At 50.7% G+C, this 22,673-nt stretch overlaps 1 protein-coding gene across 1 annotated transcript; it reads left to right on the top strand.

The window, feature by feature from the left end:
- The first annotated feature begins 12,589 nt into the window (after window positions 1-12,589).
- On the top strand, window positions 12,590-19,825 carry LOC309518020 (N-acetyllactosaminide beta-1,3-N-acetylglucosaminyltransferase 4-like). Its single transcript, XM_082197788.1, has 4 exons — window positions 12,590-13,057; window positions 14,971-15,570; window positions 18,019-18,452; window positions 19,009-19,825. Exons 1-3 carry the CDS (start codon window positions 12,943-12,945, stop codon window positions 18,450-18,452), a joined length of 1,149 nt encoding a protein of 382 aa, XP_082053914.1. The 5' UTR covers window positions 12,590-12,942; the 3' UTR covers window positions 19,009-19,825.
- The last annotated feature ends 2,848 nt before the right edge of the window (window positions 19,826-22,673 follow it).

Here is a 22,673-nt window from a genome sequence, read left to right as displayed (position 1 = left end):
ACATGTCTGTGGCCACAGCATGAACCACAAAAATCATACCTCCACTGTTTCCTTCAGAATATATATTTTTTCTTGTTTTCCTCCTCTAAAAACTAGGTGCGTCTTATGGAGCGAAAAATACAGTAAGCAGGGGTGTGCTAACATACCCCATGAGCTACCAAGGTGGGATGACTGGCTTCACAGAATCACTGTTTGGCCTCTGTTATTTTCTCTTACCAATAGGGAACCCACTTAAGGACTCTAAAAGGGCTCTTGGATACCCCTTAAAAGAAAAAGGAGCGGTTTCCCCCCCCCCCTTATAACAATGTTTTTACTCAACTTCTAGTTTTATTCATTTTCTATTACCAAACAACAACAAAAAGTGAAAAAAAGAATAGCGAACACAATTCTTTTTGGGTGGTCTTTGGTTAAGAGGTTGGGCAATGTCCAAAAGTAATTAAAGGGACTTGCACACTTTTTGTTGCCTCCTTGCAAGGAGGGGAGGGGACTCTATTGCAACAGAAAAATAAAGATCTGCCTTGCTTTCCACTGGTTCCTGCCTCCGTCCATTCTTCTCTGACCGATCATAGACAGAGAGGACTCAGAATTCCTTAGGGAGTTGGGTTGGCAGCAAAAGCCCACCCTATATTTTCCCACAACAATTTCCCCACAATTTCCCTCCAACTACATAGGCCTATACAAGCACAAAGAGCAACCGGAAGCCTCCAAACTATTTTTCCCCCCCATCACTACCACTTCTGTGGGGCTCGAAACGCCACCCATGCTTGCACAAGCCAGACCACAGTTTCCTTTGGAGGGGAAGTGAAATATACTCGGAGTTGTGTAGTAATTTTATGCTCTTTATTGCAACTTGTAAAACAGTGATTGAATTGCTCCCCAAACCTCAGGCTTTTATATACATTATTTACACAATTAAAGGTAAAGGGACCCCTGGCCGTTAGGTCCAGTCGTGACTGACTCTGGGGTTGCGCGCTCATCTCGCTTTATTGGCTGAGGGAGCCGGCGTACAGCTTCCGGGTCATGTGGCCAGCAGGACTAAGCCGCTTCTGGCGAACCAGAGCAGCACATGGAAACACCGTTTACCTTCCCGCCAGAGCGGTACCTATTGATCTACTTGCACTTTGACGTGCTTTCGAACTGCTAGGTTGGCAGGAGCAGGGACCGAGCAACGGGCGCTCACCCCATCATGGGGATTCGAACTGCCGACCTTCCGATCGGCAAGTCCTAGGCTCAGTGGTTTAACCTACAGCACCACCACATTTACACAATTAGTCCCTTCTGATTGGCTGATTCTGCTTCCCTCCTGGAGCCTGATTGGTCTTTTCCTGCAGGCCAATCTGTTGTTGCATTCTAGGATCCTACTTGCCTATTGTTCCAGGATCCAAGCTTAGTAGAGTGGAACCTCTGGTTGTGAACGGGATCCGTTCTGGAGGTCAATTCTATGCCCAGGGCAGCTGTTTATCAGCTCCACCTGGTACGCAGGATGTGACCCTCCTGCCCTCAGACTGTCTTGCCAGAGTGGTGCATGCTCTGGTTATCTCTCGCTTGGACTACTGCCATGCACTCTACATGGGGCTACCTTTGAAGGTGACCCGGAAACTACAATTAATCCAGAATGCGGCGGTCAGACTGGTGACTGGGAGTGGCCGTTGAGACCACATAACACCGGTCCTGAAAGATCTACATTGGCTCCTAGTACTTTTCCGAGCACAATTCAAAGTGTTGATGCTGACCTTTAGAGCCCTAAACGGCCTCAAAGGCCCAATAGACCTGAAGGAGCGTCTCCACCCCCATCGTTCTGCCCGGACACTGAGGTCCAGCTCTGAGGGCCTTCTGGCGGTTCCCTCATTGCGAGAAGCCAAGTTACAGGGAACCAGGCAGAGGGCCTTCTCGGTGGTGGCACCTGCCCTGTGGAACGCCCTCCCTTCAGGTGTGAAGGAAATAAGCAGCTATCTTATCTTTAAAAGACATCTGAAGGGACCCCTCTTTAGGGAAGCTTTTAATGTTTATTAGACTAATTTATTTTAATATTCTGTTGGAAGCCGCCCAGAGTGGCTGGGGAGACCCAGCCAGATGGGCGGGGTATAAATAATAAATTCTTCTTCTCCAAAAGTTATGAGTAGAGACATTTTCGGAATCGCCCTCTATTGCCCCAGGGGCTCCTTCCAGTTGCTCTCCACCAGAGTGCAACCTAGCCGCTTTATTTATTTCAAAACGCCATCCATGTATCGTTGAAACATGTGCCGCGATTCTTGCACTGCAGGGGGCTGGGCTGGATGACCTTTGGGGGACTTTAAGATGCCAACTTTGCTGCCACATACACCCGGACAACACCATTACTGTGTGTAATGTTTGTAATGTTTGTACAAACTGAATGATGGGGGGGGGGTTCCTGCTACACTTGAGCATGTGCAGAGTGCATTCCTTTGGCCGGCTTGGCTGTCCCTCATCTGCCCATTTCTGGGTCTTTTCCAGAGAAAAAAAGCACCGACAAAGAGTAACAGTTTGCCCAACCCAACAAGGAAGGTGGTAACACAAAGCAGCAACTGCCGATTGTATGTTTATTTTTAAAAATGCATGCCAAAATAAACATATGCTCTGAAAGAAGGCTGAAGAAGAATACACAACTAAGAGTATCGCATGAAAAGCATTTCTCACGCATTCTTACTCGGGGTGAAGGAACTTTGGAGCGTAAAATATTTGGATGCACACGGCTTCACCTACTGGCTAACCTGTAAGGAAATCAGTAGCGTTAACTAACCATCGGCTATCTTGCGGCAACTCATAAAACGCCAACGCAAACAGAAGCGGCTAAAGGCAGGTAAGCCGGAAGCGATAAGAGCAGGGAAAGTTGAAAGGCAAAGCGAGGAAGGTGTTCCACTCCAGAAGCGTAAATGAGATTTAGCTGAGATTCCTGCCTGGAAGAGGGTTGGACTAGATGGCCCTCGGGGTCCCATCCGATTCTTTGATTCTCTGACACATTCGGGGTATGTGGGTGGATGTGTGCCACCACCTGCTCTGGGAACTGAAGGGGCCAACCATGTTTAGAAGCCTCTGTTGTAAACAAAAATCTGCCCTTTTTTCCCTTATGGGGGTATCCAAGAGCCAGTATAGAGTCCTTAAGTGGGTTCCCTATCGGTAGGAGAAAATAACAGAGGCCAACCAGAGAATATTGAGAAGCAAAGCAGCTAGAAAGCCTGATCTTTCTTGATCTGTTGCAACAGGGTACTCCCCTCACACGCAGGAGGACGGAGGAGGACCCAGATCAATGGTGCGCAAGGTCTTCTATAGACATTTTAATTCCCTGCCCTGGACCTCCAGACCACCCCTCCATACATCTTACATACATCCCAGAAGGGGTGTAACCTAAGACCACCCCCCAGATACACCATACCTACATCACAGGAAAGGTGGTCTACAACAGAAATCTGAGTGCGTTGTTTATCTCCTGTCTGGCAGGTTACCTGTTAATGGTCACTTGATTGGATTGCCTGGGGAGCCTGGCCAGTCTTTTGTAATGATAAATACTTAGTTCCTGAGGCAGGTCACAGGCTCACACCCTATTCATATCTTAAGTGTGCCCTTGAGGAAGGATTTGTGAAGGAAAAAGACAACCGGGGGGGGGGGGGGTGTTCCCACTTTGACCTTGCAGAGAAATAATTGAGGCCAATTTGTTCAGGACTTTTTTTTTCTGTGGGGTTTTCAGACATGTGGTGTATATATTTATGTACGTGTTTGCTTGGTACGTTAATGAACAATTACGACATATCTAAGACCTTAAAATTCTTATCACACCTCCATGTTGGATGAGAACGTGCCCATTTCTTAATCTTAAAAATAATAGCATTAAATTTTTACCTATTTATAACCCTTTTTTCATATTCCCTTAAAGCATCACAGCTGGAAACCACTTAATTTCTATCCAACATCATTCTAACATTCATTAATTTTACAATTTGAACCGTGAGACGGTCAGAGGTTCAAAATCCGGGTAGGAATCAGGCCTGAAGTCCTGCAGAGCTTCTGCCAGCCAGTGTGGGCACTCCTGGCCTAGATGAACGCTCAGTGCTCTGACCCAATGTTAGGTCGTTTCTAGGATGCTCTGGCTGTGGTGCTGCGCCCTGCAGATTATACAAGCCGGTCGCCGTTCTCGGTTGCCACTCCCTCCGCTGCTTGTGGAACAAACACCAGCCACCTGTTGCACCTGTTGCACCTGGCAAGTCCTGCAGAGATGTTCCTTTGAGACCAGGCTTGCCCTGATCCGTACGACCCTCCTTCACGTTTTCGAATCCCCCAGAGGTCTGTTTCCTTGCCCCTTTTATCCATTTCAGTGTGGCTTTTATAATTCTGCCATTTTATAATTCTATGATTATAATTAATTTTAATTTATAATTTTATAATTCTGCCTTTTTTATAATTCTGCCTGCCTGGTTTTAGCTCGTGCCTTTCGTTGTTACGGAATTGTACAGAAGTGGAGGGTTGTGGGGGTCCCCCAAAGGTCGTCCAGCCCAGCCCCCTGCAGTGCAGGAATCGCGGCACATGTTTCAACGATACATGGATGGCGTTTTGAAATAAATAAAGCGGCTAGGTTGCACTCTGGTGGAGAGCAACTGGAAGGAGCCCCTGGGGCAATAGAGGGCGATTCCGAAAATGTCACTACTCATAACTTTTGGAGAAGAAGAATTTATTATTTATACCCTGCCCATGTGGCTGGGTTTCCCCAGCCACCCTGGGCGGCTTCCAACAGAATATTAAAATAAAATAGTCTAATAAACGTTAAAAGCTTCCCTAAACAGGGCTGCCTTCAGATGTCTTCTAAAAGTCTGGTAGTTGTTTTTCTCTTTGACATCTGGTGGGAGGGCGTTCCACAGGGAGGGCGCCACCACCGAGAAGACCCTCTGCCTGGTTCCCTGTAACTTGGCTTCTCGCAAGGAGGGAAGTGCCAGAAGGCCCTCGGAGCTGGACCTTAGCGTCCGGGCTGAATGATGGAGGTGGAGACGCTCCTTCAGGTATACAGGACCGAGGCTGTTTAGGGCTTTCAAGGTCAGCATCAACACTTTGAATTGTGCTTGGAAATGTACTGGGAACCAATGTACCGTAGATCTTTCAAGACCGGTGTTATGTGGTCTCGGCAGCCGCTCCCAGTCACCAGTCTGGCTGCCGCATTCTGGATTAATTGTAGTTTCCAGGTCACCTTCAAGGGTAGCCCCACGTAGAGCGCATTGCAGTAGTCCAAGCGGGAGATAACCAGAGCATGCGCCACTCTGGTGAGGCAGTCCGCAGGCAGATAGGGTCCCAGCCTGCGTACCAGATGGAGCTGGTAAACAGCCGCCCTGGACACAGAATTAACCTGCACCTCCATGGACAGCAATTGGTCCAAAATGACTCCCAGGCTGCGCACCTGGTCCTTCAGGGGCACAGTTGCCCCATTCAGGACCAAGGAGTCATCCACACCTGCCCACCTCCTGTCCCCCAAAAACAGTACTTCTGTCTTGTCAGGATTCAACCTCAATCTGTTAGCCGCCATCCATCCTCCAACCGCCTCCAGACACTCACACAGGACCTTCACCGCCTTCACTGGTTCTGATTTGAAAGAGAGGTAGAGCTGGGTATCATCCGCATATTGATGAACACCCAGCCCAAACCCCCTGATGATCTCTCCCAGCGGCTGCATGTAGATGTTGAAAAGCATGGGGGAGAGGACAGAACCCTGAGGCACCCCACAAGTGAGAGCCCAGGGGTCTGAACACTCATCCCCCACCACCACTTTCTGAACACGGCCCAGGAGGAAGGAGCGGAACCACTGTATGACAGTGCCCCCATCTCCCAGCCCCTCAAGACGGTCCAGAAGGATGTTATGGTCGATGGTGTCAAACGCCGCTGAGAGATCCAGCAGAACTAGGAAGCAGCTCTCACCTCCCTAGCCCGCCGGAGATCATCGACCAGCACGACCAAGGCAGTTTCAGTCCCATGGTGAGGCCTGAATCCCGTCTGGAAGGGATCCAAATGGTCCGCATCCTCCAGGCGTGTCTGGAGTTGTTCAGCGACCACACGCTCAGTCACCTTGCCCAAGAATGGAAGATTTGAGACTGGGCGATAGTTGGCCATTGTGGCCGCATCTAGAGATGGTTTTTTAAGAAGCGGTTTAATAACCGCCTCTTTCAGCGGGTCTGGGAAGGCTCCCTCACGGAGGGAAGCATTCACCACCCCACGAAGCCCATCGCCCAGCCCTTCCCGGCTAGATTTTATAAGCCAGGATGGGCAAGGATCAAGGAGACAGGTGGTTGGCTTCACTTGTCCAAGCAGCCTGTCCACATCCTCGGAGGTAACAGATTGGAATTGATCCCATGCAACTTGACTAGACAGGACTCTAGCACTCTCCCGCCCCGGCCCTGCTCCCACGGTGGAGTCTACCTCTTCCTGAATCTGAGTGACTTTATCTGCAAAAAACTTTGCAAAATCATTGCAGGAGATCATGTGGCCCCTACTGGGCACCGATGGAGCAGGTGGTTCCGCTAAATTGTGAACCACCTGAAAAAGTCTCCCGCTGCTGTTTTCTGCAGATGCAATAGAGGCGGCGAAGAAGGTGTTCTTCGCCGTCGCTACCGCCACTTGGTAGGCTCGACGTTGAGCTCTAACCCGTGTCCGGTCAGATTCGGAATGAGTTATCCACCACCGGCGCTCTAACCGTCTCAGCGATTGTTTCATTGCCCTCAGATCCGTGGAAAACCATGGGGCTGTCCGGGCTCCATGCAATCGGAGAGGGCGCTTCGGAGCCAAACAGTCAATAGCCCTGATTAACTCCGCATTCCAGCGGGCCACCAGGGAATCAGCCGAAAGGCCATTAACCTCGGATAAAGCATCCCCTACCACTCTCTGGAAACCATTTGGATCCATTAAGCGGTGGGGGAGGACTATCCGAATCGGTCCCACCCACGAAATAAAACATTTCAACGCCAGCAGAGATTGCAATTGTAAGCAGAGGTTTTTTTGCTTATCAGATGTTCTCAGGTAAGGGAAAATCCAGATTTTTAATTTTTTTTTAATGCTGTGATGTCCATATGGCATTTGGGATCTTGTATTATGGATTGTTTGATGTTGGCTTTTCCAACATTAAATATTTCCCCTCCAGCTTTTCTTGCTCCTCCTTTTAGTTTGCTGGGCTTCTGGTCGTATGCTGTATATTTTGCTATGAATGGACTTCCTCATAAGCATGTGGGTTCTCTGTTGTCGGAGGTTCTTCAGCAGAGGCTAGATGGCCCCTGCCAGGGATTCTAACCCTCGATTCCTGCAGGTGTGCAGCCTGGGACTCATTCTGGACTCACCACTGTCCATGGAGGCGCAATTCAATTCTGTGCCCAGGGCGGCTGTCTGCCAGCTCCATCTGGTATGCTGGATGAGACCCTTCCTGCCCGCGGACTGTCTCTCCAGAGTGGTGCATGCTCTGGTTATCTCCCGCTTGGACTACTGCCATGCGCTCTACGTGGGGCTACCTTTGAAGGTGACCTGGAAACTAGAATTAATCCAGAATGCTAGACTGGTGACTGGGAGCGGCTGCCGAGACCACATAACACTGGTCTTGAAAGACCTACATTGGCTCGCAGTACGTTTCTGAGCACAATTCCAAGTGTTGGTGCTGACCTTTAAAGCCCTAAACGGCCTCAAAGGCCCAGTAGACCGGAAGGAGCGTCTCCACCCCCATCATTCTGCCCGGAGCCCGAGGTCCAGCTCCGAGGGCCTTCTGGCAGTTCCCTCCCTGCGAGAAGCCAAGTTACAGAGAACCAGGCAGGGGGTCTTCTCGGTGGTGGCGCCCTCCCTCCAGATGTCAAAGAGAAAAACAACTATCTGACTTTTAGAAGACATCTGAAGGCAGCCCTCTTTAGGGAAGCTTTTAATGTTTGACGCATTACTGCATTTTATTATTCTGTTGGAAGCCGCCCAGAGTGGCTGGGGAAGCCCAGCCAGATGGGCAGGGTATAAATAATAATTTATTATTATATTATTATTGCAGGGGGTTGGACTAGATGACCCACGGGGTCCCTTCCAACTGTACAATTCTGTGGTTCTATGAGTTTTGGGTTCCAGAGTTTGTGGGTGTCAGGCACCCATAATTCCTAGGTTTAGCTAGTGTTGGCAAATGATCTATCTTTGCAGAGCTAAACTGGAAGTCACACTCTTAATATTTAAAAAATACGAATAACACCTGACAGCGCACACTCCACAGATAACCAGTCCTTAACCCTTCAAAAATTAGGAAACATCATTGGAACAAATAGGCCCTTTATTTGAGTTTATAATATTTAGCCCCGGGCTGAACACTGAGATAGCAGGAAGTTATTGGGGAAACCTAAACTTTAAAACTTGCAAATCACTCGGAGAAAAACGAATGCAAAACCTGGACTTGGAACAGGGGCTGGTCTGCGTCAATTAAACTGTGACATCAAAGTCTTATCCTTTTCCATAGGCTGCTCCCGGTATTGCTCAAATAACTCTGAGTGACAGGCTTGCGAACTCTTGAGCATGATCTGTTTTGCGTGCGCAACCCGTCTGGCGATGTAGCTGTGACGTTTGGGGCAGTTTGCGTTGTTGCAGGAATTTATGTTAGGGAAACCAGGAACTTGTAAATATTTTTTTTGTCTTACTTGATGGGTGGGAGCTGGAGGTCAAGGGAAGGGTGGGGTGAAGCCCTGATACTCAGGTTTCTGTCGCCAGAACCTCCCAATTTGTGATGTATTTGTGATGTGTGCATGATGTAATTTTACGGGGTGGAAGCCATTCTTTGTTGTCCCTGCTTCTTCCTGCTTCTCCCATGTGCTGGGTGTGAGTCCTGTTGCAACAGTCGTTTTTTTGGCTGCTGTTTTGCTCCTCTATTCCTGGATGATGTCTTTGTTTGGTAATCCAAGTGAGCCCAAGGATTTTCCTATAACATTGTAAAACAGGGAGGGGAACATAAAGGCCGGCCTTGCCTTCCTTTCAGTCGCTAGAGCATGAGACTCTCAATCTTAAGTTCGCGGGTTCGAGACCCACGTGGAGCAAACGATTTCTGCGTCGCAGCGGGGTTGGGCTAGATGACCGCTGGGTCCCTTCCCAGCTCCACAAATCGGTGACTTTTCTCCGACCCACAATGAACAATGACGGGGACCCTTGAGGCACTGCTCTGGCCTGATCTAGCAACTTCCTCCCTTCCAGCTATTAAGGGCACCATTCGTTCTCCATCCCGCGGCCATTTCCAGGCAAAGGGAGAGAATTGCAAATCAAATTATCGCATTACAGCTCGCTTGCTTGGACCCTTTCCAGAATCTTATTGAGTTGATTTTAGCGAAGGGATAAGGCTAAGAAGGCTCCGTATTTGCAAAAGGATTGGGTGCTGCTTCTGCTGTGCTTTCCAGGAAAGTTGGTGGGACCCCTCACCTGGGACTGGTAGGCCAGAAGGCAAGGAGGCCAACAGGAGGTGGCGCCAAACCCAGGAACGGGCAGCCGGGGCAACTCACCCTTGTTCTCTTGCCCCCACCTTCCCCCCTCCCTTCCTCTTCTACAAGGGGGACGCCAAGACGGAGGAAGAAAAGGGAAAAGACGGCAGCCAAGCTCACACCTTCGACTCGCTGTGAGTAGAATCCAAAAATGGCAGAGCTGAAAGGGACCCATGAGGGTCATCCATCCCAACCCCCTCTGCAATGCAAGAATCCCTGCTAATAATAATAATTTTTATTTATACCCCGCCCTCCCCGGCCAAAGCCGGGCACAGGGCGGCTAACACCAGTAAAATTGCAATGGAGGGGACGGACAAAAAAACAACAACCCAATTTAAATACAGGTTAAAATGCAATTTAAAATGCAGCCTCGTTTTAAAAGTCAAAGCCATAAGGGGAGGGAAACTTAAGGGTCAGACTGAGTCCAAACTGAAGGCCAGGCGGAACAACTCCGTCTTGCAGGCCCTGCGGAAAGATGTCAAGTCCCGCAGGGCCCTGGTCTCTTGGGACAGAGCGTTCCACCAAGTTGGAGCCAGTACTGAAAAGGCCCTGGCCCTAGTTGAGACCAATCTAACCTCCTTGAGGCACAAGACCTCCAAAATGTTGTCATTTGTGGACCTTAAGGTCCTCCGCAGGGCATACCAGGAGAGGCGGTCCCATAGGTACGAGGGTCCTAGGCCGTGAAGGGCTTTAAAGGTCAAAGCCAGCACCTTAAACCTGACCCTGTACTCCACCGGGAGCCAGTGCAGCTGGAAAAGCACTGGGTGAATATGCTCCCATGGCAGGGACCCCGTGAGGAGCATCGCTGCAGCATTCTGCACCCGCTGGAGTTTCTGGGTCAGCTTCAAGGGCAGCCCCGCGTAGAGCGAATTACAGTAGTCAAGCCTGGAGGTGACCGTCGCGTGGATCACTGTGGCCAGATCAGGGCGGGAAAGGTAAGGGACCAACTGCTTAGCACAGGCAGAGATGGGGAAATGCCACCTTTGCTGTGGCTGCAACCTGCGCCTCCATGGAAAGGGAGGCGTCAAAGGTTACACCCAAGCTCTTGACAGAAGGCGCTGGCACTAATTGAGCCCCCGCAGAAGATGGGAGTTGGTCCCCCAATCCCATGTCGTCCCGACCCAGCCGGAGGACCTCTGTCTTCGAAGGATTTAATTTCAACCGGCTCCCACGCAGCCATCCAGCCACAGCTTCCAAGCATCTGGTCAGTGTGTCTGGGGCCGAGTCAGGGCGGCCGTCCATCAACAGATAGAGTTGGGTGTCATCGGCATATTGATGACAACCTAGCCCAAAGCTCCAGACAATCTGGGCAAGGGGGCATATGTTGTTGTTTAGTCGTTTAGTCGTGTCCGCCTCTTGGTGACCCCCTGGACCAGAGCACGCCAGGCACTCCTGTCTTCCACTGCCTCCCGCAGTTTGGCCAAACTCACGTCCGTAGCTTCGAGAACACTGTCCCACCATCTTGTCCTCCGTCGTCCCCTTCTCCTTGTGCCCTCCATCTTTCCCAACATCAGGGTCTTTTCCAGGGAGTCTTCTCTTCTCATGAGGTGGCCAAAGTCTTGGAGCCTCAGCTTCGGGATCTGTCCTTCCAGTGAGCACTCAGGGCTGATTTCCTCCAGAATGGAGAGGTTGGATCTTCTTGCAGTCCATGGGACTCTCAAGAGTCCCCTCCAGCACCAGAATTCAAAAGCATCAATAAAGATATTAAAAAGCATCGGGGAAAGGATTGCGCCCTGCGGGACTCCACACACCAAGGAGTGCCGCGGCGACAACTCCCTCCCTAGCGCCACTCTTTGTCCCCGACCAGAGATAAAGGATCGCAACCGTTGTTGGACTGTGCCCTGAATCCCTACGTCAGGAAGGCGTTGGCCCAAAAGTTTGTGATCGACCGTGTTGAAGGCTGCTGACAGATCTAAGAGAATCAGCAGTCCCGACCCGCCTCGATCCAGCTGTCTACGGAGATAATCTGTTAGGGCGACCAAAGCCGTCTCGGTCCCATAACCAGGGCGAAAGCCGGACTGAAATGGGTCCAAACTGAGACGATGTTTCATCCGGAAATCTACCTAACGGTTTGGCAGCTGCTCTCTCAGTTACCTTACCCAGGTACGGAAGATTCGAAACCGGGCGGTAATTGGATAGATCTAAGGGATGCGGGTGGTGCTGTGGGTTAAACCACAGAGCCTCTTGGGCTTGCCGATCAGAAGGTCGGAGGTTCGAATCCCCGCAATGACGGGGTGAGCTCCCGTTGCTTGGTCCCTGCTCCTGCCAACCTAGCAGTTCGAAAGCACACCAGTGCAAGTAGATAAATAGGTACCGCTCCGGCGGGAAGGTAAACGGCATTTCCGTGTGCTGCTCTGGTTCGCCAGAAGCGGCTTTGTCCTGCTGGCCACGTGACCCAGAAGCTGTACGCCGGCTCCCTCGGCCAATAAAGCGAGATGAGCGCCGCAACCCCAGAGTCTGTCACGACTGGACCTAATGGTCAGGGGTCCCCTTTACCTTTAAAGGATCTAGGGATGTTTTCTTTAAGAGCGGACGCACCACTGCTTCCTTCTACTCCCGGGAAACAGCTCTTGCCACAGCTCTTCCTGATGTTCAGGCGGAATTTCCTTTCTTGCGATTTGAATCTGTTGGTTCGGGTTTGCTCCCTCCTCCACGAGAAAGCCTTTCGCATACCATCTCCCCTCCTCACTCTCCTCTTGTCGAGGCGAAATAAACCCAGCTCCTTCAACCGTTCCTCATAGGGCTTGGTTTCCAGACCCTTTTGTCATCTCGGTCGAACCTCCAGCTTGTCGATCTCCTTCTTAAACTGGGGTGCCCAGAACGAGACACAGGATTCCAGGTGGCGTTTGTCCAAGGCGCCTAAATTGCACAGAAGAAACAGCACTTTGCTTTGCTGTGCGTAGATCGTAATATCCGCAGTCGTTAGACTGGTCCAACCGCAGGCGCAGAGACTTCCTGCCTCTTTGAGATTTACTTTCTTTCTCGCAATGAGATAGTACTGAATAATCGTTCTCCCTCCCATGACATCCTTTCAGTCAAAAACGGACGGCGGCGAAGAGAACATCTGCTTCCTCCTCAAGGCCTCTCCTCGAAAACACAAGTAGGCCGGTAAGCTCCAACTTTCACAGAATTGTAGGCTTGCAAGGGACCCCTGGGGGTCATCCAGCCTGACCCCCTGCAATGCGGGGGTCGCAGCTGGAGAATCCCTGACGGGAGGCCACCCGGCCTCTGATAAAACATGAAGGAGAGGTCTACTCTGCTTTTGAACTCTGCATGGCAAGGGGTTCCCCAGGGAAATAAGACAGAGTCAAAGCAGAACCCCCTTGCAAAACCTCGGCTCCTCGGCACGTAATTAGACTGCGGAACTCCCTGCCACATGAGGGCCACGAACTTAGATGGCTTTGAAAGAGGACTGGACAAATTCATGGAGGGGGAGAGGGCTATCGACGGCGACAGGCCAGGTTGCTTCTGAATGCCAGTTGCTGGAAGCCGCAGGCGGGGAGAGCGGCGTCGTGTTCGAATCCTGACTGCAGGCGTCTTTTTGGCCCCTGTGAGAAGAGGGTGGTCTGCTTTTACTGTAATTATCGGTATGTTTTAAACAGAATTTATGTACAAATATAGTTTTAATCGGTGCTTTTTTTCCCTGGGGGGAACGCATACCCCTAAACATTTTTTGAATCTAAGTTTGGCGTCATTGAGGGGTGCCGTTTCTGTGGGGATATACGCTCGGTATTTATCACTCCTGTTGTACAGAAATCTCCAAATGGGTTCGAACTCCAATGTCTAAAACTCCTGGTAGAGGGCAAGGATCTAGAGATCACGCCAAGGGTGGCCAAATTCTGTGCGACTGCCATAAAACGTAGGGAACAAGCTGTACCACTAAAACGATTAAGGTTTTAAATGACTATTTTAGGTTATATTTTAGTGATCAAGATTGAATATATATTTTTTAAACTGCTACTATATCTGAATTGTCTCCGTTATACCCAATTGCAATTCAATGTATCCCTGTTGTGTTTTATGATTTTCCTGATATTGTAAGTGAGCCGGAACTGGTCTGTGACCGTAATAACAAAATTCTATTCTATTCATTGAGGGGCAGTATTTCAATATGAGCAGAAATAAATTAGAGTCCCCCTAAACATTTTTTTTTAAAAAAGGGGGGAAAGCACTGGTTTTAATTCTATCAATGTTTAATTGTCTTTTCATGACAGATTTACCCCCATATTTTTAGCCTGTTCCTTTTTGTGTCTGTAAGCTGGGGGAAAATTCAGGGTATAAATTAATATATAATAACGATAATAGCAGTAATAACTGGCCTAAGTCCACCGCAGCTCCCTAACGAGCCTCTATTTAAGGAACCCTCCCTTCCTGCGATTTCCAGAAATCGGCGTTCAGAAAAGCGTTGCTTCCTCCGACTGTGGAGGCAGAGGAAAGTCATTCTGGCTAGTAGCCAGCAATGGCCCTCTCTTCCTCTGCGAACTTGCCCAAATCTCTTTTGAAGCCACTCAGGTCGGCATACTGAGGCAGGGAGTTCCACAGTTCAACCCTGCGCCACACGAAGAAGGGCAGAGAGCGAAAGGGACAGGTGATTTGCAATGAGTTGAAAAATACATATTCTATTTTTTTATATAATTTTTTATTAGTTTTTTAACATATCATTTCCAACAATCATATAACATAACTTGTTCTCTTATACAATGTTTTAGACTTCCGTCAACAACCTCTGATGATTTTTCGTTCTTTATCGCTTATTCTGCATTTCTTAACTTCTCTATCGCTCTTAATTATCATTAACTAGTAATTCTCCTCATAGTCTTTCTTGCAATATATTCTTGAAATAACTTCTCTATTACTCGTAATTATCATTAACTAGTAATTCTCCTCATAGTCTTTCTTGCAATATTTCAGATAGCCCTCCTTACAAAACTTCTTGCAATCCTACTAGCGTAATCGGTTCATTACAATTACTTTTCAAATAGTCCGTATATTTACTAGGTTCCCGCTGTTATCTCTGGTGTCCTGCCTCGTGGGAAACTACCTGCACTTCAGGGACATTCTGGGATCAAATCAGAAACCGGCTTCTCTAATAATAATAATAATAATAATAATAATAATAATAATAATAATAATAATTTATTATTTATACCCCGCCCATCTGGCTGGGTTTCCCCAGCCACTCTGGGCGGCTTCCAACAGAATATTAAAATACAATAACCTATTAAACATGAAAAGCTTCCCTAAACAGGGCTGCCTTCAGATGTCTTCTAAAAGCCTGGTAGTTGTTTTTCTCTTTGACATCTGGTGGGAAGGCGTTCCACAGGGAGGGCGCCACCACCGAGAAGGCCCTGTGCCTGGTTCCCTGTAACTTGGCGTCTCGCAGTGACGTCCCTGGGAAATGGGGACGGGGGTCTGGGATCGGGCCTGGTTCCTGCGGGGGCGCAAGAGTGCCCTCAGTCCCCGCAAAGCTGACCCTCTGCCTCCTCCTTTTTCCGGACAGGTTTCCCCCGCCTCAGGATGCGAAAGACCCACATACTCTGTATCGTGATTCTTGGCAGCTTCCTGACCATCGCTGCCTTGCACTTGCAGCTCACCCGCATGGCGCGCCAGTGGGTGCCCTCGCCCTGTGCCTGCTGCGCCACCTTCCAGCCCCCGACGCTGGCCAACGCCACCACCCTGAGCGACGGCACCTACACCTACCGCCTCGACCCGGGCATCTACAATGACCTCTTCCCACACCTGCAGCAATATCGGTGCCGGGAGCTCACCTGCGAGCAGAGCTGGTGCCCGGAGGCCTCTGCCGCCCCGCTGCTTCTGCTGGCCATCAAGTCCCACCCGGGGTCCAGCGCAAGAAGGGCGGCGCTGCGGCGCACCTGGGCGCGGCCTCGGGAGATGGGGGGCTTCCGGATCCGACATGTGTTCCTGATGGCCGTGTCGCCCAACCAGAAGCAGATGAACCTGGCGACGGAGGAGAATGAGGAGTTTAGGGACATCCTGTTGTGGGATTTCATGGAGTCGCACCACAACCTGTCCCTGAAGGAACGATGTTTCCTGCAGTGGGTGCACAACAGCTGCCCAGGTGTGGCCTACATCTTCAAAGGTACCATATTTTTCGCTCTATAAGACGCACCAGACCACAAGACGCACCTAGTTTTTGGAGGAGGAAAACAAGGGGAAAAAATATTCTGAACCGTATTTTTCGCTCTATAAGACGCACCTAGTTTTTGGAGGAGGAACACAAGAAAAAAAATATTCTGAATCTCAGAAGCCAGAACAGCAAGAGGGATCGCTGCGCAGCGAAAGCAGCAATCCCTCTTGCCGTTCTGGCTTCTGGGATAGCTGCGCAGCCTGCATTCGCTCCATAAGACGCACACACATTTCCCCTTACTTTTTAGGAGGGAAAAAGTGAGTCTTATAGAGCAAAAAAAAAACAGTACGTCATGGGCTTGCTGCAGCGGCGTAGCGTGAGTTGTCAGCACCCGGGGCAAGGCAAGTAATTTGCGCCCCCCTAACCCCTAACCTGCGAGTTGCCGCTGGCGCTGCCGCCCAAACGACGCCGCTTGCCCGGAGGAGGAGGGGAGCAGAGAGGCGAGGAAAATTCAACGGCCCAGCAGCTGCAGCAGCACCGGCGGAGGCGGGGCTGTGAAGAGGGGCTGCCTGGCGCGTCCTCCGTGGCGAGCGCTGAGAGCCGCTGCCTGCCGGGCGCCTTCAGCCCGGACGCGCGCACAGCTCATCGGTTCCGCGAGACATGCGGCTCCGCTACAGCCTGCGCCTGAGGCTCTTCGGCGACTCCGGAGGCAGCGAGCGCGCCCCCCCAGATGTTGCGCCCGGTGCGGCCGGCACCCCTGGCACCCCCCACGCTACGCCACTGGCTTGCTGGGGGCCAAAGGTGCAGGGCAGGTGTGCCAAGAAGGAGGCCTGGCTCTTAGGCAGGAAGAAGCAGATGCGCGAAGATAGGATAGGGGCCACCTGGCTTACTATCAGCGCATGGGGAGAGGCTCTAAGGGTCAAGCTGAATGTGAGCCAGCAGTGTGATGCAGCAGCAAAAAAGGCTAATGCTATCCTAGGCTGCGGGACGCGGGTGGTGCTGGGGGTTAAACCACAGAGCCTAGGACTTGCCAATCAGAAGGTCAGCGGTTCGAATCCCCGCCACGGGGTGAGCTCCCGTTGCTCAGTCCCTGCTCCTGCCAACCTAGCAGTTCGAAAGCACCTCAAAGTGCAAGTAGATAAATAGGTACCACTCCAGCGGGAAGGTAAACGTGTGCTGCTCTGGTTCGCCAGAAGCGGCTTAGTCCTGCTGGCCACATGACCCAGAAGCTGTATGCCGGCTCCCTCTGCCAGTAAAGTGAGATGAGCGCCGCAACCCCAGAGTCGGTCACGACTGGACATAATGGTCAGGGGTCCCTTTACTTTTATCCTAGGCTGCATCCACAGAAATACAGTGGTATCTCGGGTTACAGATGCTGCAGGTTACAGACTCCGCTATCCCAGAAATAGTACCTCGGGTTAAGAACTTTGCTTCAGGATGAGAACAGAAATCGTGCAGCGGCAGCGGGAGGCCCCATTAGCTAAAGTGGTGCTTCAGGTTAAGAACAGTTTCAGGTTAAGAACGGACCTCCAGAACGAATTAAGTACTTAACCCGAGGTACCACTGTATAGTGTTCAGATCAAAGGAAGTCATAGTGCCGCTGTATTCTGCCAGGGTCAGACCCAACTTGAAATACTGTGTCCAGTTCTGGGCAGCACAATTTAAGAAGGATGTTGACAAGCTGGAAGGTGGGCAGAGGTGGGTGACCAAGAATGATTGCAAATAATGTGTGTGTGTGTGTGTGTGTGTGTGTCTTATGCAAAAACCGTAATGTGGGAAAAACCATGAAGCCGGAAAATGATAATGATAATAATAATAATAATAATAATAATAATAATAATAATAATAATAATATAATAACTCTGGGCAGCTCCCAACAGAGCATTAAAAACACGATAAAACATCAAACATTAAAAACTTCCCTAAGCAGGGCTGCCTTCAGATGTCTTCTAAAAGTCAGATAGTTGTTTATTTCCTTCACATCTGAAGGGAGGGCATTCCACAGGGCGGGCGCCACCACCGAGAAGGCCCTCTGCCTGGTTCCCTGTAACTTCGCTTCTCACAGGGTGGGAACCGCCAGACTTTTAGAAGACATCTGAAGGCAGCCCTGTACAAGACGTTTTGAATGCTTGACGTCTTCTTTTGTTTTAATCTTTGTTGGAAGTCCGCCCAGAATGGCTGAGGTCACCCAGTTAATATTTAATGCTGTATTGTTTTTAACACTTGATTGGGAGCTGCCCAGAGTGGCTGGGGAAACTCAGCCAGATGGGCGGGGTATAAATAATATATTATTATTATTATTATTATTATTATTATTATTATTATTATTAGAGAAGCCGGTTTCTGATTTGATCCCGGAATGTAGGTGGGTTCCCATGAGGCAGGACGCCACAGATATTATTATTATTATTATTATTATTATTATTATTATTATTATACGAAAGCACTGTTGTTTTCCAGGGGATGATGACCTCTTTGTGAACCTGCCGGCGCTGACTGAGTACCTGGCTCAAACCCCCAACGCCTCCCGCTTCATCCATGGGAACATCCAGCGCCACTCAGCTGTGATGAGGACAGGGAAGTACGCCGTCTCCACTGCCCTATACTCGCAGCGATACTACCCCAACTTTGCCTCCGGTGGGGGCTTCATCGTGCCCGGCCCCCTGATCCCTGCCCTACATCAGGCGTCCCTGGAGCTCCCAGTCTTCCCCCTGGACGACGTCTACATGGCATTCCTAACTCTGGCTGCCGGGATCCCCCACCGACACGACAAGCGCTTCAAAGTGTGGGGCATCCCCAAGGACGACATTGCATTGTACCGGGACTCCCTGACGGTGCACGGGAGCTCGATGGAAAGGATGGAGGAGGTGTGGCAGGAGCTCTGGGTCAGCTGAGTGGCGGCCGCCCGTCTGTGCATAGCTGTCAACTGTCCCTTCCTTGGCGGGACAGTCCCTTATCCCAGCGCCGTGTCCCGCTGCTGTCGCTTATTGATGATGTCCCTTAAATTTCCCGGGTTTCAAAGGAAGCAGCTCTTCTCCCTCCCTCCCGGCCAGGGAGGCTCCAACTGTGTTGCTTGGTTGCCCGGCCTGACCCCCTCTGGCCTCCTCTCACCAGCCTCGGCCCCCGGGAGCCCTTCCCCGCCAGGACTGGCAGGAGCCTCGGGCCCTTCCACCGCCATCCTCCTTGCGGCCGCCGAACTGAGCGTCTCTGCCTGGGGTAGCATCTTCGTAGCTTGGACTTCGTTTTGCGTGAAAAGTGGTTGCTGCTTGTAGTTATTTAATTGCAGTGTTTGGAACCTTTGGAAACGAAGGGCTAAAAACCGGCGCTGCTCTCCAAAATTATCTGGTCCCTTTAAACTTTGTATTTCAGTGTGGTTGACTAAAATACCTTATTTTGGCTGCTGATCCCTTATTTTTGAGGCTGCTGGTCCCTTATTTTCCAATCTGTAAGTTGACAGCTATGTGTCTGTGCCCGAGCCCCTGGGTCAGAAGGCAGTGGGGGGGGGCAGCCTCTCTCGCGTACCCGAGCTGGATGGTCTGCTCCCAGGGGCATCGGACGTCTCGCAGAGGCTCGCCGTGCCACCCTCAGACGCTAGGAAGGATCCGCGTGGCCGTTGCTGCATTGGCCTGCTCCTCAGTAGGGCTAGCTAGTAATAGTAATTTATTATTTGTACCCCGCCCGTCTGGTTGGGTTTCCCCAGCCACTCTGGGCGGCTTCCGACAAAGATTAAAAATACATTAAAATGTCACACATTTTAAAAACTTCCCTGAACAGGGCTGCCTTCAGATGTCTTCTAAAAGTCAGATAGTTGTTTATTTCCTTGACATCTGAAGGGAGGGTGTTCCCACAGGGCGGGCGCCACCACCGAGAAGGCCCTGCCTGGTTCCCTATAGCTCAGCTTCTCGCTGGGAGGGAACCGCCAGAAGGCCCTCGGCGCTGGACCTCAGTGTCCTACCTACACAGACTAGATTGGACAAAGTTTCGCCTGCACACCCCACGTGCAAAGCACATTCCCACCTCCCCTGGGAACAGCGCATGTTTGTACAGGTGGGGCCTGCACACAGCCCAAAACATTGCACCATGTTGGGGGAGGCTGCCGTAGACAGCTCCAGAAACGATTTGTCTGATCCTGTCGCTTGTGGGCGACACGAAACCGGACTTTTCCTCAATCTTCAGGCACAAAATAGATGCCCGGAATCCATTCTCCCTTTGCCCTGTGTAAAATGAGGAGGAATACACCTGGAGAATATTAATGTTACAAGGGGAAGGTTTGTGTTTCCACGCGTGGCCTAACTGGCGACTGCGCTGAATGCAGTGTGACGACAGCATTACGTTTTTATGCATATGGGAAGATACATACCTCTTGAGTGCATTGAGTCATCCCAGTCTCGGAGAGGTGCAAGACTCCAGGGGTTTTTGGTTCTTAGCCAGGGTTCAGTTTCCAGGGGCCGGATCCGGCCCAATCGCCTTCTGAGTCCGGCCTGCAGACGGTCAGTGAATCAGCGTGTTTTTACATGAGTAGAATGTGTGCTTTTATTTAAAATGCACCTCTGGGTTATTCACGGGGCATAGGAATTCGTTCATAATTTTTTTCCAAAATAAAATCCAGCCCACCACATGGTCTGAGGGACGGTGGACTGGCCCACAGCTGAAAAAGGTTGCTGACCCCTGAGATAAACAATTTATTTGCATACATATATAACAACCTGAGGGTCGTGGGTGGCGCTGTGGGTTAAACCACAGAGCCGGGGATTTGCCGATCAGAAGGTCGACGGTTTGAATCCCCGCGATGGGGTGAGCTCCCGTTGCTCGGTCCCTGCTCCTTCCAACCTAGCAGTTCGAAAGCATGTCAAAGTGCAAGTAGATAAATAGGTACCACTGCGGCGGGAAAGTAAACGGCGTTTCCGTGGGCTGCTCTGGTTCCCCAGAAGCACCTGCTTACGATACGATATGATACGATACGATAAGCTTTATTGTCATTGTCCCATACAGAACAACGAAATTGAAAAAATCTACATCAGACATTCAAAAACCAACAAGCCTGCTATCCCAGCTATCTCAACCTGGTTAGCCCCCTAAAAACTCTGTTACCCCATAATTAAATACAATATACTCCCATAGAGACTCCTTAAAAGGTAAAGGTAAAGGGACCCCTGACCATTAGGTCCAGTCGTGGCCGACTCTGGGGTTGCGGCGCTCATCTCGCTTTATTGACCGAGGGAGCCGGCGTACCAAAATCGCATTTGGATAGAAACTGGTTCTCAGGCGGCTAGTCCTAGTCTTTATAACCCTGTCCCTTCTTCCAGAAGGCAGAAGCTGAAAGAGATCATTTCCGGGGTGCGCACTGTCCTGCGCTATCTCTGCAGCTTTCTTACGACACCTGGAAGCGTAGATTTGATCCAAGATGGGAAGAGGGCACGCAATTATTCTCTCTGCTTCCAACTTACCCCACACAGCCCTGCCTTTTGTCCTTCTAGCTACCAGCCCCCCACTCTGGCACAGAGCCCCTCTCTGATGGCAAGAGCAGTTCGAAAGGGGGAGCGGTCTTCATCAGATGGTGGCATACTCGCTTTCCTTGGAGGTTTCTAAGCAGAGGTTGGGTGGCGGTCTGCCATGGACGCTTTAGCCGAGATTCCTGCCTTGCGGCGGGTTGGACTGGATGACCCCTGGGGGGCCCTTGCCAACTCTACGGTTCTCTGCTTCTGTGTGCAAACAGAGCGAGTGCAGACAAGTCTAGACATTTCCAGGAAACCAATAAATTCCAAACGGGTTTCTTTCAACCCCACCCCGAGAACAGATATATTTTGCAGAATTCCACTCTGCTGCGTCCAATAAGTTCGGGCAAACTGGTCCAACCTGACAACTGCTGACGGGTGACGTAGCAGCAGCGAAGGCGATCCTGACCCCAGTGTTGGGGTTGGGGCCCTTCAGGAGAATGCACAAGCAGCGGTGGTGAGCCGAGAGAGGCAGGAGCCTAAGGAGAGCTTGGCTGCAGGATCAGACCAAATTGGGCCCATCCAGGGGAAGCAATGGAGGCAGTGAGAGATTTTACCTTCTTGGGCTCCATGATCACTGCAGATGGTGAGAGCAGCCACGAAATTAAAAGACGCCTGCTTCTTGGGAGAAAGGCGATGACAAACCTGGACAGCATCTTAAAAAGCAGAGACATCACCTTGCCAACAAAGGTCCGTATAGTGAAAGCTCTGGTTTTCCCAGGAGTGATGTATGGAAGTGAGAGCTGGACCATAAGGAAGGCTGATCGCTGAAGAATGGATGCTTTTGAATTCTGGTGCTGGAGGAGACTCTTGAGAGTCCCATGGACTGCAAGAAGATCCAACCTCTCCATTCTGAAGGAAATCAGCCCTGAGTGCTCACTGGAAGGACAGATCCTGAAGCTGAGGCTCCAAGACTTTGGCCACCTCATGAGAAGAGAAGACTCCCTGGAAAAGACCCTGATGTTGGGAAAGATGGAGGGCGCAAGGAGAAGGGGACGACGGAGGACGAGATGGTGGGACAGTGTTCTCGAAGCTACCAGCATGAGTCTGACCAAACTGGGGGAGGCAGTGGAAGACAGGAGGGCCTGGCGTGCTCTGGTCCAGGGGGTCACGAAGAGGCGGACACCACTAAACAACTAAACAACAACAGTCCAGCATCGCTGCCCCAGTGGGAAACCCTCACGCACCGTGGCAACCGGCCACCTGTAACGCCTGTCCACAAATCTGTCCAGTTCTCTTTGAAAGCCAACTTAGCTTAGCAGCCACCATTGTCTCCTGTGGAAGTGAGTTCCGTAGGTTAACACTGCATCGAGTTCAGTTGAGATTGCTGCGTGGCAGCGGGTGGAAGCCCATCGACGTTTGTGACACGGGAGAAGGAATTTCGGCAGGTGTGGCGTTCGGGAGAACGGTTCCACTCCCCACCTTCAACATGAAAGAAGGAGAGGCGTGCCTCTTTTTGACCGCAAAACGTCTCCCGGAGTCTGTGGGGCCGTTCTTAGGACACCCTTTGCCAACCTGGTGCCCTCCAACTGGGAGTTGCAAGTCCAAAACAGCTGGAGGCCATGAGGTTGCCGAAAGCTGTCTTCTTGGGGACTTCCAGAAGTCAAGAGCTGAGGTTCG

This window comes from Podarcis vaucheri, assembly GCF_965113315.1.
Source record: "Podarcis vaucheri genome assembly, chromosome: 13".
Taxonomy (NCBI): Eukaryota; Metazoa; Chordata; class Lepidosauria; order Squamata; family Lacertidae; genus Podarcis; species Podarcis vaucheri.
The sequence above is the reverse complement of the archived record's forward strand: the minus strand, read 5'-3'. Positions and strand labels throughout refer to the sequence as shown.

Excerpts from the sequence above, each read along its gene's own strand:
- LOC309518020 (XM_082197788.1), top strand. The coding sequence starts at position 12,943 with ATGCCAGTTGCTGGAAGCCGCAGGCGGGGAGAGCGGCGTCGTGTTCGA. Across the intron at positions 13,058-14,970 it reads TGCTTTTACTGTAATTATCG|GTTTCCCCCGCCTCAGGATG; the intron begins GTATGTTTTAAA and ends TTTTCCGGACAG. Across the intron at positions 15,571-18,018 it reads TGTGGCCTACATCTTCAAAG|GGGATGATGACCTCTTTGTG; the intron begins GTACCATATTTT and ends GTTGTTTTCCAG.